This window comes from Pleurodeles waltl, chromosome 10, assembly GCF_031143425.1.
Source record: "Pleurodeles waltl isolate 20211129_DDA chromosome 10, aPleWal1.hap1.20221129, whole genome shotgun sequence".
Classification (NCBI taxonomy): domain Eukaryota; kingdom Metazoa; phylum Chordata; class Amphibia; order Caudata; family Salamandridae; genus Pleurodeles; species Pleurodeles waltl.
Window position 1 is genome coordinate 611538174 of NC_090449.1, and position 13962 is coordinate 611552135.

General features: G+C 40.9%; 1 protein-coding gene across 2 annotated transcripts in view; it reads left to right on the plus strand.

The window, feature by feature from the left end:
- Nucleotides 1-13962, plus strand: part of LOC138261759 (sodium channel protein type 5 subunit alpha-like) — a 957661-nt gene that overhangs the window by 870730 nt on the left and 72969 nt on the right. For both annotated transcript variants that reach the window (XM_069211083.1, XM_069211084.1), the window contains one exon: nt 3255-3521. In XM_069211083.1, the coding sequence (XP_069067184.1) occupies nt 3255-3521 (267 nt within the window). The remainder of the gene's footprint in view (nt 1-3254; nt 3522-13962) is intronic.

The window sequence follows — 13962 nt, forward strand, 5'->3', positions numbered from 1 at the left end:
AACCTCAAAATGAAATTTTATGATATGTAGACATAACTTCAACGATTAAAGACATAACACACAAATAAGTGGCAGAGAGACAGTCTGGAGGTTAAATGATGAAAAGTAGTACTCACATAATGAATACTACGGGTAAGCAATCAAAATATAACCATATCACCTCCGTAGTTGTCACCGTGTTACTGCCATGAAGACTACCAAGCAGTTCGGAGTCTTCGACTGACACCTTTTGAAATATGTCAGTGCTAGACCTGTGTGAAAACCAATCACAAGGACGGTTCAGCAAATTAAGTGAGTGACCACAGAAGTATCTCTTCATTGAATGTGGAAGAAAACTACCACTGCATATTTTTTATTTTTTTTAAATGCATTGCTGAACATTCAAGACAATCATCACTTTGTGGCATATTTTGCCAGAAATGGCTGCCAAAGGGTATGCACTCTGCATATATGAGTGATGTATAAATCTTAACTGTCAAAGCATGGAATAATCTGAGTCCTAATTAAGGGAAAAAGTTAGGGGTAACAAAGCTAAACACTACACAGCAAATATTTTAGTATATACTAAAATATCATGCAAATATTTCAGAATATAGATTAGGACCAGGCGTATTTTTTTGTCGCGGCCAACCTCACATTAATCTTATTCATTAGGTTTTTCCTATTCTGGGTAATTTGTGATTCTGTTTTTTGTCACCCTGAAGCTCTTTAAGTGTAATTTTTACATTTGAAAGACTAGGTTGAACAAAAGACTTAGGCCGTGATTCTAAGCTTGGCGGGCGGCGGTAGCCGCCCGCCAAGCGGGAACCGCCAGAAGACCGTACCGCGGTCAAAAGACCGCGGCGGTCATTCTGCGTTTCCCACTGGGCTGGCGGGCGACCGCCGAAAGTCCGCCCGCCAGCCCAGCGGGAAACACCCTTCCCACGAGGAAGCCGGCTCAGAATGGAGCCGGCGGAGTGGGAAGGTGCGACGGGTGCAGTTGCACCCGTCACGAATTTCAGTGTCTGCAAAGCAGACACTGAAATTCTTTGTGGGGCCCTCTTACGGGGGCCCCTGTAGTGCCCATGCCATTGGCCCCACGACACCCCATACCGCCATCCTGTTCCTGGCGGGCGAACCGCCAGGAACAGGATGGCGGTATGGGGTGTCAGAATCCCCATGGCGGCGCAGCAAGCTGCGCCGCCATGGTGGATTCCCATGGGCAGCGGAAAGTCGGCGGTACACCGCCGGCTTTCCGCTTCTGGCCGCGGCTGTACCGCCGCGGTCAGAATGCCCGGCGGAGCACCGCCAGCCTGTTGGCGGTGCTACCGCCAACCTCCGCCCTGGCGGTATTTACCGCCAGGGTCAGAATGACCCCCTTAATGACATATCGTGCATGTCTTTTGTACCTGAGGACATACCTCGTATGCAAGTTCACATAGATAGCCACCAAGAGTAATGTGCATAATTTTTATTATTTGTGAAGAAAAATACACAATTTGTCCACACTCGTACCCTATGCTCACTACAGAGCATTCCCATTGCTGATTTGCAAAGATGCTCCAACAAAATAATTTTGCCTGTTTCACCATATTAGGCCATTTAAGATAATATTAGATGACATGCACCTACAGTATACTTCTGAAGAAATTAAAGACATTGAATACATTTCATAGTGACTGCAGTATGTTTGCAAAGATGACAATACCTCAGTGAATTTATAATGGTTGAAGAGGTAGATGTCTTTAGTACCCAAAATAGTCACATTATGCTGCATTGTAGGAATCCGTCTCGTGCTTTTTATTATTCCACATCTGAGGTGGAGGTGAAAGCAGCCTCGACCAATGATTTAGTATGCCCCCAACAAATACTTCATTGTTCTTTAAAAAGTATTAAAATTAGAGCTGGACATTTGCAAACCTGGTGATCTCTTGTTTATGTCAGGAATGTTCGGGTGATTTCTCAAAATAACACAAAAATACTGAAATGGCTCTGACTTTTCCTGAACTTGACAATGCAAAAGGTTCACACATCTCTTTACAATGATCCACAGTCTTACGGAAGTTGCCCATTTGACTGGTATATTCCTTCATGTCAGAAATTTCCATTTAGCAAAGCACTCATGGAGCCAGGAGCAATGATTGCTGTTAAATACATCTAAGTATGTATTTTCGACTGTGAAAGATGTGTGCAACTAATGTTCTGTGATGTAAGTTGTTATTTGCTGCAGTGTATGTGTAAAATATTAAATAATTATGATAATTTATAAGTTTCACTAATATTGTTCATGTGTGCATGTGAAAATGAAGGATAATATGTGCTGATCCTACAGTATTGCACATGTGGTACATACATGATACTTTTTCACTGAGATTGATTGCACCTATAAGGAATGCCTTAGAACTCATAAACACACTTGCATGTGGTCTACCTTCAAACTGAGAACAAGCATTGTGCATTGGACTCACTCTGCATGTTGTTGCAAACATTCAGACTATATAAATTTATCTCTTGCACAGAAAGGATTAAAAAAAATACAATGTGCAATGTTTACTATATCTGTGCATCGTTTTATATTTTCTGTTTAGGTGGTAGACAACGAAGCAACAAATAAAGGAACAGCCTACCAGAGTTATTAAACATGTTCCCTTTGTCAATTTTCATGTCAGTCTTACTACTCATAGCATTATTAGCCATGACTTGAAATAATTTTATTGGTTAACAATGTGCTTCTTAATAACACTATACTGTCTGTGATCCGACCTGAAAATGTAAATTGATTTGATACAACGTAATTACAGTGCTTCTCAGGCTCGTATTTATGTTGACCTGTCACAAACACTAGATAGGACGAATTACTGTATAATGTGATATATAGTCATTGTGTTGGTACTACTGAATCTTGGGTAACGTTCTTAATGTGGCCTACATTGTACTAAGCACATCCAAGCTTTGAACCACTCCTGGTGATAGAAATTATGATAACGTTGATGAAGATAAGTTACTGTTTCTGGCAGGCATGACAATTGGTTGGTTTGTGTGGGAAAGATATAATTACTGTTAATTATTACTGTAAGGGCCAGCTCAGAAAAAAAACATTAGTATATGCAGATTTGGTTAGGCACAAAAGAGAACATTCAAAAAGAAAACAACACACTGTCACCGTGTTTGAAATGAAAATACCCTAAATGATAGGATAGGGCACATTTTAGCACTTTTTTGAACTACTTCTCTTACTAACCGTCTTTCTTTTCTTTCCATTTCATTTGTCTAAGGTTGTTGTGAACGCCCTGATTGGGGCGATCCCCTCGATCATGAATGTTCTGCTGGTCTGTCTCATTTTCTGGCTCATTTTTAGCATCATGGGGGTGAACCTGTTTGCAGGAAAGTTTGGAAGATGTGTAAACGCCACAGATGGAAATGACATTCCCTACGAAGAGGTCACCAACAAAACCATATGCAACATAACAGGCAACCACTGGAAGAAAGTTAAGGTCAACTTCGATAACGTGGCAGCTGGGTACCTTGCTCTTTTGCAGGTGGTAAGTTATAAAGAGCACCCTCTTGCTTTTATAGAACTAAGGACTGTTTCTAACCGTAGAACCGAATGCTAATTGTTCCCTTGTCTCATATTTTTGGAAACAAGTATTCGGTATCTGAGTCACAACACATTGGGTTCCAGTGATCACCAGCTGAATCAAACTATCACCGATAAGAAGGGACCTTAGAATCGAACTTTTCAACAAAAAAAAATCTCGATTAAAGGGTATCATATAGTGGGCCTCACAGACCCGATAGAAATCTAACAGCCTGTTACTTATCTGTTCACTCTTTTTTGCTGCTGTTTTTTAACTTAGTGAACAGACGCTATTGTGAGATAATAACAAATGCTTTGCATATTAATTATCATCAAAGAATGGGTGAATGTAATTGAAACTTTAAGCGTTTTTTGCCTTGCCACTTTGTTTTTTGTAAAATATTGTAATTTTGTTTATTGCCTTTTGTTTATGCACTAGTGAAGTGGGACAACGTTGGAAAACTTCGTGAAATGCAGATTACTGTAATGACACAGCCTCTTGGAGGAAGTGTAATCTTTGCACGCCCTTACATCTCAGCAATTCCCCACAACCCCTTCATCAAGACAATTTCTCACAACACTTCCACGACGAGTCACTCAGTTATTATATCTTAAGTCATGAGTCTGGCACTACAGGTCTGTAATTTAGCGTTTCTAGCCGGTCTCTGAATAACTTTCTAAAACATCTTTCAAAAGAGGATGGATTGTTTAGCAGTGAGTGGATTGAATTTAAAAATACTCCTGATAGCAAGATACGAGAACGTCCTGTCAAGTCATTTAGTTAAAACCATCCTTGTCATCTTTTCCATCGTTTGCATTTTAGCAGTAAAAAAGCCCAAAACAGAAGCCATCTTAATTTTCTTCACCCACTTTAACAACCATGGACCCGCTTGCAAATACCTGATATTAAATCGGTGACTGCACTATGATAAAAGTAGCTCTGAAAGTCAGAGCACTCACAAAAGAGGCCTGCGCGGGGATTAATTCCGTTTCAGGTGCGTACTCTGGTTTTCTCCCGAAACGGGACTTCAAGCTGGCCGCTATGTGCTGATGCAGTAACTGTACAGGTGCTTTTTGCCCATGGGAAAGTTATGTTTCTTGGACTATTTGGCCACAATGTTTTAACAGGCCATGAAATACAAATTTGTTTTTACTGGAATGCACTTACAATTTCTCATTCTGGAAAGAATTCCAAGGTGCACAAATTGGAATTTCATGCGCTTTGCCAGCAATATTCTCACCATGTTTTTACCTGCCATAAACTTGTGGGCAAATAGCACTGGATAAGTAAATTGTCCAACCTAGTTGTCTGTTTGTGTGGAAACAGGATTAGCCCGGTAGTTGTAATCAGGGCAATAGTTTATTTCAAGGAGCTTCACCGATGCATGCACCCCAAAAACCAGGACCACATTCATGTTGTCGAAAAAGGGAGCATCCTGCTCATAGAGAATAGGGGCTTGATGAATGTAGTGAGAAAAATAAAAAGTGATGTGGGTGAATCCATTTAATTAGTATTAGTCTCTGATAGTTTCTTTATGTTCATTCCATTCCACTGCGCTAGCTCGGCTTCCTGTTAGAGAAAGGGACAAAGGCGCAGATTTAAGAGCCCCTAGTGCCACTGGAGCATCACTTTTTGTGATGCTTCGGTGGCGCTAACCACTGATCCATATTTACAAGGAGTTGTAATGCTACTTTTTGTGCCATTGGGCCTCCTTGTAAATATGGGCCCTTCCGATGCAGTTTTCTGCGTCAGAGAGGCATGCAACGGGTGTTGCAGTGGGCGTTCCACCGCAATACCCATTGCTTTTGACGCTGCCCAAGAGTTACGAGTAATCGTAAATCAGTGGCAGCACCAAAACCCAACGCCACCCCGGGTGGCATTAGCATGGCAAAACGAGGAGGAATACTTTTATTCTTCCCTGTTTTTTGCTTTTCATATGTGTCCTGCATTCTGTACCACACATAGAAGAAGCAAAATGCCACGGATGATTGTTTATGTGCAGGAAGGTGTCCCTTCCTACCCATAAACAATCATTCCAAAATGACGATTTGGTACCTCTATGTGTGCAGCATTTTGCAGTACACATAAAAGTGCCAAATCGCCATTATAGATTGTTTAAGTGCAGTAAGGGACACCTAACTCCACATAAACAATCTATCCCCTCAATGCAGATGCCCTTGCATTATGGTGCAAGAATGCCTGTGTTGGTGCAGGCAGCTTAATTCAGCACCAGCGCAGGAGAAAAACCAGGGCTGCACCATATTCCTGCAAATACGATACATCCCTGAGTTTAAAAAGTGGTGCAGCGTGACGCTGTTATTTTTGGCGCAGCGCTGTGCTACTTTAGCATAAATCAGAACCAAACTATTTTCACTTGAAGATTAGCCGATCCCGATTTGATAAAACTCATTCCCTCTGAATGGGTAGACAGAGCACTCCATTTGTGTTTCTGCCTGTTTGAACATAATCAGTGAGGTGTAGCTTGGGTTCTTGGACACACTGACCCCATCTGGGCATACCCACGACACTTAGATGATACACTAAGAAGATGAAAATGAGATCTATATAAAAACCAGAGCATTACTTGCCAATATGAGCAGTGCTCGCAGTAACAGCTGTTATGCACTGGGGCGGAGAACATGTTATGCTATGAAAAAGTAGCATTTCTTTCAATTATCAAAGACTCGGAACGACCATATACATTTCCAAATTAGCCTTTGCCTCATCCCAAAATGGACTTTTCAGTCAGAAGTGTTCCTTTGCCCAGGAATACAGGCACTCTTCAACTCTGGGCTGCTTGAATTACGACTGAAAAAGGCACACATTTGTCTCCTTTAGGGATAAATTCACTCTAATTCATTATATGTCTGGAAATCATTGCATGATGTGCTGGTGTATTCTTTGTACATTAATTCACTTCTGAAGGTTTTGATATCAATCATTATTGTTCTTATTTATTCAAAAGTGGTGTTTTTGTATAAATGTCGACATATTTCGACCATGAACACATTCATCAGTCTCCTCGGGATTAAGTTACAAAGACCAAGTTTTACAAAAAAAATACAAATTAAAATTGTAATTTGTAAACCGCCTCATATTGCAATTTATACTACGATTGTGGTAGTGCTTTGATCGGAAAGGAAAAAACCCTTAGCTGCATATAATAGCACAATGAAAACACACATTTTAGAGGTTTTTTCTAATCAAATATCTGTTTTTATTACACAATGACATGAAAAAACAAAAAACACTTTGTTGATGAAACAGATGGGGAAACATCCATTACAGTCCAGTTGTAAGGACGGAGTGCCTTTACCACACAGCCTTTACAATGCACATTTTTACCTGTGTCAAGCATGTTTATAACACACATGGTAAGCGTAGTTAAGGTAAGTGTATGTGTGTAGTCTATGTATATATATATATATATATATATATATATATATATACACACACAACCACACACACATTTATGTTATATATATATATATATATATATATATATATAAATATATATATATATATATATATATATATATACACACACACACATATGGGTTTAGGGCTGGGTATGGGTATAGGGTGAGTTTAGGGTGATAAGGCTTGTTTTAGAGTTTAGGCGGTGAGTAAGAGTACTGGGTTGTAAAGGTGTTTTTAGTGTTAAGGGTTGGTAGGGGTAAAGGGTGGTAAGGGTTTTTTAGGGTTTGGGGTGGGTAGGGGCATGGGTTGGTAAAAGAATCTTTAGGGTTTTGGCGTGGGTACGGGTATTGGTTTGTAAGGTTGTTTTTTAGGGTTTAGAGGTTGGTGAGGCATAGGGTGGTAAGCGCATTTTAGGGTTTATTGGCAGGTAAGGGCATCGTGTAGTTAGGGATTATTTTAGGGTTCAGTGGTGATTAGGGGTATAGGATGGCAAGGGTATTATTGGCATTTAGGGGTTAGTAGAGGTGTAGGATGGCATGTATATTTTAGGGTTTAGGGGTAAGTAAGGTCATAGGGTAGGTTTTAGGGGTAGGTAAGGCCATAGGATGGTACAGGATTTTTTAGGGTTTAGGAGTGGGTAAGGGTATAGGGTCGTAGGAGTATTTTCAGGGTTACGGGTGGGTGAGGGCATGAGGTGGTTAGAGTATTTTTAGGGTTTACGGGTGGGCAAGGGAATTGGGTTGTAAAGATGTTTTTAGGATTTAGAAATGGATGGTGTATAGGGTTGTAGGTGTGTTATTAGGAGGTAAGAGTGGGTAAGGGTATTGGGTCATAAGGGTATTTCTAAGGAGTTGGTACTGGCATGGGGTGGTAAAAGTATTTTGTAGGGTTTAGGGGCAGGTAAGGGCACATGGTGTTAATCGTAACAGTAATAAATAAAGGGAGATTTGGGGTGGCCTCCCTTCAAATAAAAAATACTTAATTTATTTTAAAAATGGGGTTTTGGGGGGTCTCCCCTTAAAAGAATAATTGCAGACACTGAATGACATGAAGATTATCTCCTGGTCACCATTGATGTAGTCTCTTTTTATACATGCACACATGTTGTAGGACTAAGAGTAGTTGAGTATTTTTTAAGACAGAGAAATATCAGAGAAACAGAACATCCCAAGATGCTACTGGAGATGATATAAATGTGCCTTAAAAATAATATCTTTCTATTCAGTCATCAGCTATACCAATAAGTCTGCGGAATTGCAATGGAAGTTTTATTCTCTCCAAGCTATTCCGATCACACAGTGGGGTGGTGGGAGAGAGATTGCGTGGAATAAAGAGTATGAATTATATCTGACCTAAATTATCTTCTGGCTTAGGTATATAAATGATTTGTTCCTGATTTGGAATGGCACTGAAGAGCGATGAGTATTTTGATCTGCTCAGTGATAACAATTGTTGTCTTAAATTCATATGTCATATGGATTCTGATCAAATTGACTACCTCGATGATCAGGTATATGTACAAAACAACACACTGGAAATGACCATCTATGGAAAGTCAACACCCACCATCAGTGTGCTTCAGGGCACAAGCTTTCATCCTAAAGCCATAGTGAAAAGTATAATTTTTAAGAACTAAGAAAGCTGCTTGGATGACCGAGACATAATAAAGAAACTTGAGATTGCAAAGAAAAGGTGCTACTAAAGAGACTACCCCAGAGCATACATTCAGAGTGGTGCCAAGAGAGCCAAATCTAAAATGTTACGCAATCCTTTTTGACAAAAAAATGAATAGGACTGCTGAGAAACATGATTATACTATTCAGATTATCCTCACATATAGTAAAGAAAGCCAAGACACAGTGAAGATCTTCACTAAACATTGGAATCTTCTTAGCAGTGATAACAATATCTTAAAGCAAATTGGGAAATGACCACAAGTTACTTATAGTAAAGCTTGCGCTTTGGACAGACTGTTTAAAAGCTGTTTTGCAGACATCAAATCACAGACCTGGGTTGACACTGGGAACAACCAGTTAGTCACATGCAACAACTGTAAGGCCTGCAAGATTAGCAAAAATGTTGTCTATTTGTGATTATAAATGAAGAATAATAAACATCAGCCAGAGAATAATATGCAATACACAGCTTGTGGTGTATATTATTAAATGTAACTGTGGTTTGGAATATGTGGGGAACACCACTTGTGCCCTCAAAAAGAGAATACTGGAACATATTAAGGGTGTACAACATCAGGACAGTAGTTATGTGGTTGCTAAACATTACAATCAAGCACATGTGAACAATTGGAGAACTATGACATATTATGGAAATGCCCAAGTTACAAAGGATGAAAGAGGAGGGGACTACACACTCAAAGTATAGTGTCTCGAATCAACATATACAATGAGGTTACGCACCAAGGTCCCAATTTGGCTAAATGCAGGCAAGGAATTGCATGTGCATCTGTAACTGCATGAACAATCTTGGCAACATAAAGAACAAGAGCAATATAAGTAACATTGTTTACACGTTTAAGTGAACAGTACTCAGTTGTACAGTTTAGTGGGCTACATTATTCCAAACAATGCAACAACATTGACAACAGTACCATACCATGCACCTGGGCACTTAGCCCCAAATTTTGTTCTGTTGCTCAGTTTACCCATAACGGAGTACTTTTATGATATAGTGGCTGCGGCAACAAATACTTTTTGGTCAGTTATTTTGCCAAATTAGAACATAAGAATTGAGATTGACTATGCAACACCATCAGCGTAATCCTCGCTTCTTTTACTTGCTCAATAGCATATGGTTGGGCACTTAGCCATGATTATTAAATACAGGGGGATACATGTGTGAGTACTATGCTGTAATTAATATCTTAATGTAATCTTTACATTGCAACACCGAGGGTAATGTCATTTAAGATTATTATTGTCACTATGGAACTTATTTAGTTTAAAGTTCTGTTAATAAGACTACAGTACCCAGAATGCCTCATTGTTGGCAGGATGGGTAACTTTACATATGAATTGACAGTAAGAAGTGACTCACTTTCCATGATTGAGACTCAGTATGATTCGAAACGTGTTGGTGCGTGCAGCTTCACTTTTGAATGAAACGATCTAATCGCTCACTCTTAACCTCAATGAATGAAGACATATATATATATATATATATATATATATATATATATATATATATAAAATTATTTCAAATGCACGAACTGGAATTAAATCGGCCCAAGAGGGGTGGTGCAGGAACCGGCACGAGCAAGCCGGTAATTCATAAATCAAAAAATAAAACGGGTAACACCTGCACACTCAGGACTCCAGGAAAAGCAAAATAAAGTTTAATACAACACAACACGTTTCGGCTGACACAGAAGCCTTGTCACGTGACCAAGGCTGCTGTGTCAGCCGAAACACGTTGTGTTGTATTAAACTTTATTTTGCTTTTCCTGGAGTCCTGAGTGTGCAGGTGTTACCCGTTTTATTTTTTGATATATATATATATATATATATATATATATATATATATATATATATATATATATATGTATATATATATATATATATATATATATGTAAATATACACACACATATATATGGAAAGAAAAATAAACGTTACAAGGATGTTATAGTTCGGCTCACATTTCACTCATACAAAACCAGTGAAATTCAGCAGTTATAGCTACCTGAGCTAACTAAAACATATGCCCCCGCAATGCACTGCTTATGACCTCACATATTACATCAGTCATGACATGGTCAGTGATATCACTGATGAAATAACCCATGTCATCTCAAATGACATAACTGATGGCATCACTGATGACATTATCCAGTGAGTGTGAAGGTTTTCTGAACGTTTTTGAGTTTTAAGCATATATACCAAGGTATTACAAAATTTAAAATAGTATACTTTCTGTACTATTAATGAGTGATACTATTTCTAACTTATGTTATGTGAGTGGCTGTATGACTGTGTGTATCCGTGTGTGAGGGGGTGTCTAAGTGCCTGTATGGGTTTTTGAGTGGGTGTGTGAGTGCCTGTAATGGTGTATATGAAGATATGGGAGTAGCTGTGTGGATGAGTGAGTGGGTGTGTCAGTGGCTGTATGGGAGAGTGAGTGGCAGTGTGAGTGCCTGTATGTGTGGGTGAGTGGGTGTGTGAGTGACTGTATGGGTGAGTAAGTGGGTGTCTAAATGGCTGTATGAGTGAATAACTGGCTGTGTAAGTGGCTGTATGGGCGAGTGAGTGGTTGTTTGGTTAAGTGAGTTGCTGTGTGAGTGGCTGAATTGGAGAGTAAGTGTCTGTGTGAATGGATGTATGGGTGAGTGAGCAGATGTGTGAGCGCTTGTATGGGTGTGTTGATGGGTATGTAAGTGCTTGTGTGGGTGTCTGAGTGCTTGAATGGGTGAGTGAGTGTGTTGAGAGGCTTTATGGGTGAGTGTGTGGGTGTTTGAGTGCCTGAATAGGTGAGTAAGTGGTGTATATGGATGAGTGTCTGGCTCTGTGATTGGCAGTATGGGTAAGTGACTGGTTGTATGAGTAGCTGTATGGGTGAGTGAGTGGTTGTGTGAGTGCATGTATGAATGAGTGAGAGGGTGTGTGAGTGGCTCTATGGAACAGTGAGTGGTATTGTGAGTACTTGTATGGGTCTGTAAATGGGCATGTGAGTGGTTGTCTGGGTACGTTAGTGGGTGTATGAGAGGTTATTTAGGGGAGTGAGTGGGTGTGTGAATGCCTCTGTGGATGATGTCATCGGTGATGCATTTGAGGTGTCATCAGTGATGTCACTGACCATGTAATGAGTGATGCAATATGTGAGGACATAATCAGTGCATCACGGGGCATCAAGTTATAATTAGCTCAGGTAACTATAACTGCTGAATTTTACTGGTTTTGTATAAGTGAAATGTGAGCCTAACTATAACATCCCTTTAACTTTTGGTTTTTACATTGAATTTCTAAGGTTTTTTTAATTCTATTCCTAACTATACAGTCCTTGTAACCTTTGTTTTTTTAAGTGAATTTTTGAGGTGTTTTTGAATTTGATTTCCTAACTGTAATGGCACACGTTTGATAGTGAGTGTGTGTGAGTGCATAAGTGTCTCAGTAGGCCTGTGAGTGGGTGCAAGAGTGTCTGAGTGGGTCTGTCAGTGGGTGTGTGAGTGTCTCAGTAGGTCTGTGAGTGGGTACATCAGTCCCTGAGTCAGTCTATGAGTGGGTGTGTGAGTGGCTAAGTGGGTCTGTGAGTGAGTGCATGAGTATCTGAGTAGGTCTGTGAGTGGGTACATGAGTATCTGAGTGCATCTGTGAGTGAGTGCATGAGTTTCTGAGTAGGTCTTTGAGTGAGTGTATGAGTCTGTAAGAGGGTCTGTGTGTGGGTGCGTGAGCCTGAATGGGTCTGTGAGTTGGTGCATGAATGTCTGAGAGGGTCTTTGACTGGGTGCATGTATGTCTGAGTGGGTCTGTGAGTGGGTGCATGAGGGTCTAAGTGGGTCTATGAGTGGGTGATGAGTGTCTGAGTTGGTCTGTGTTTGAGTACATGAGTCTCTGAATGGGTCTGGAAGTGGTTGCATGAGTGCCTGAGTGAGTATCTGAGTGTGTCTCTGAGTGGATGTGTGAGTGACCATGTGGATGTGTCAGCAGCTGCGTAAGTCACTCAGCCAGAAAGGAACTGCACCTGCCCATTTATCGAACAAGAGTCCACAGCTTTGCACAAAATGTCTACCCAACTGAAGTACTTTCTACTGGTTAGTTAGTATGAGTTACCTTATTGGGAAAATGTCCAGTGTGTATTCTACACTATAACAGCATAATCGACCACAAGGAAATGTCTCCAGCTACCTTATGTGCGTTGGTGATGTGATTGTTCCTCGTGCATCTTTCTCCAGAATTCTCTGATAACATGATTCCTCCTATAGAGAGGCCAACAAGACTACAAAGACGTAAAGCTCCACCAAACCAGGTTCCTTCCTCTTAGCTATAAAACATAAGTGCTTCTTTGTTCGGTGGGGATATCCTCATATTCCTCTGCATCAAGAATGAGACACCAAAACTGGTGGGAAATGCATTGGGGGGGGCACTTTGGTAAGCTGTCCATCATCCTGGCAAAAGGCGGTAAGACCTTTGCATACTACTAAGGTGGGCGGGATGGGGCGGTGCCAAGCAGGCCGAGCTTCCAGGTGATTTGCAGATTTGCATACTCATAGCAATTTAAAGGGAAAGCAATGGACTCTCACCAGAAGAGGACAAGAAAGAACCCACTCATCACAGTCACATACAGATTGCTCTCCAATTGATGAAAGATACATTCACCTCCACAAACGATTTCAGATTGTTTTTTAATATGGACTCACCAAGTAAACACACTTGTTTTGCCTTTGCCAAGCACTGGAGTTAGGATAATTTGTCCTTTTTAGAAATGGAGCTTCAACTGGGGCACCTGCTCCATTTATATTTGTAAGTGCTTTCTGTTGAGGGTTAATTTCTGTGATATCAGCATCATGGCCAGAACAGAAGCTTACCTGCTGATTTATCCAGCAAGAGTCCACAGTCTTGCACAAAATGTTTACCCAATCGAAGTGCTGTCAAATGTTTAGTTAGTAAGTGCAACCTCATTGGGTAAAGGGCCAGTGTCCAGGAGGGGAGCCATGCAGCGCCCCCCTCCCTGCACTGATTTTAGCCCTGGAGGGCCCCATCCCCCGGAGCCCACTACAATTCAATAGGGAGAGGGGCTGCATGGGCCCCTTCCTGTGCCGAGTTCAGCTCTGGGGACCCCATCCCCCGGGGCCTGGCCATGACTCCTGGTTGCCCCCCAGGACACCCAGTGTGCAACAGGACTGCGGGAGGAGTCTCAAGGCCCCTGCAGTCCCAGTCTGCTCCCCACCTCTTGTGGGGGCCGGTAATGCTCTTGCACACAGGTAGCTGCTAAACATGCAGCTACCTGTGTGCAAGAGCAATTGTTTAATCCCT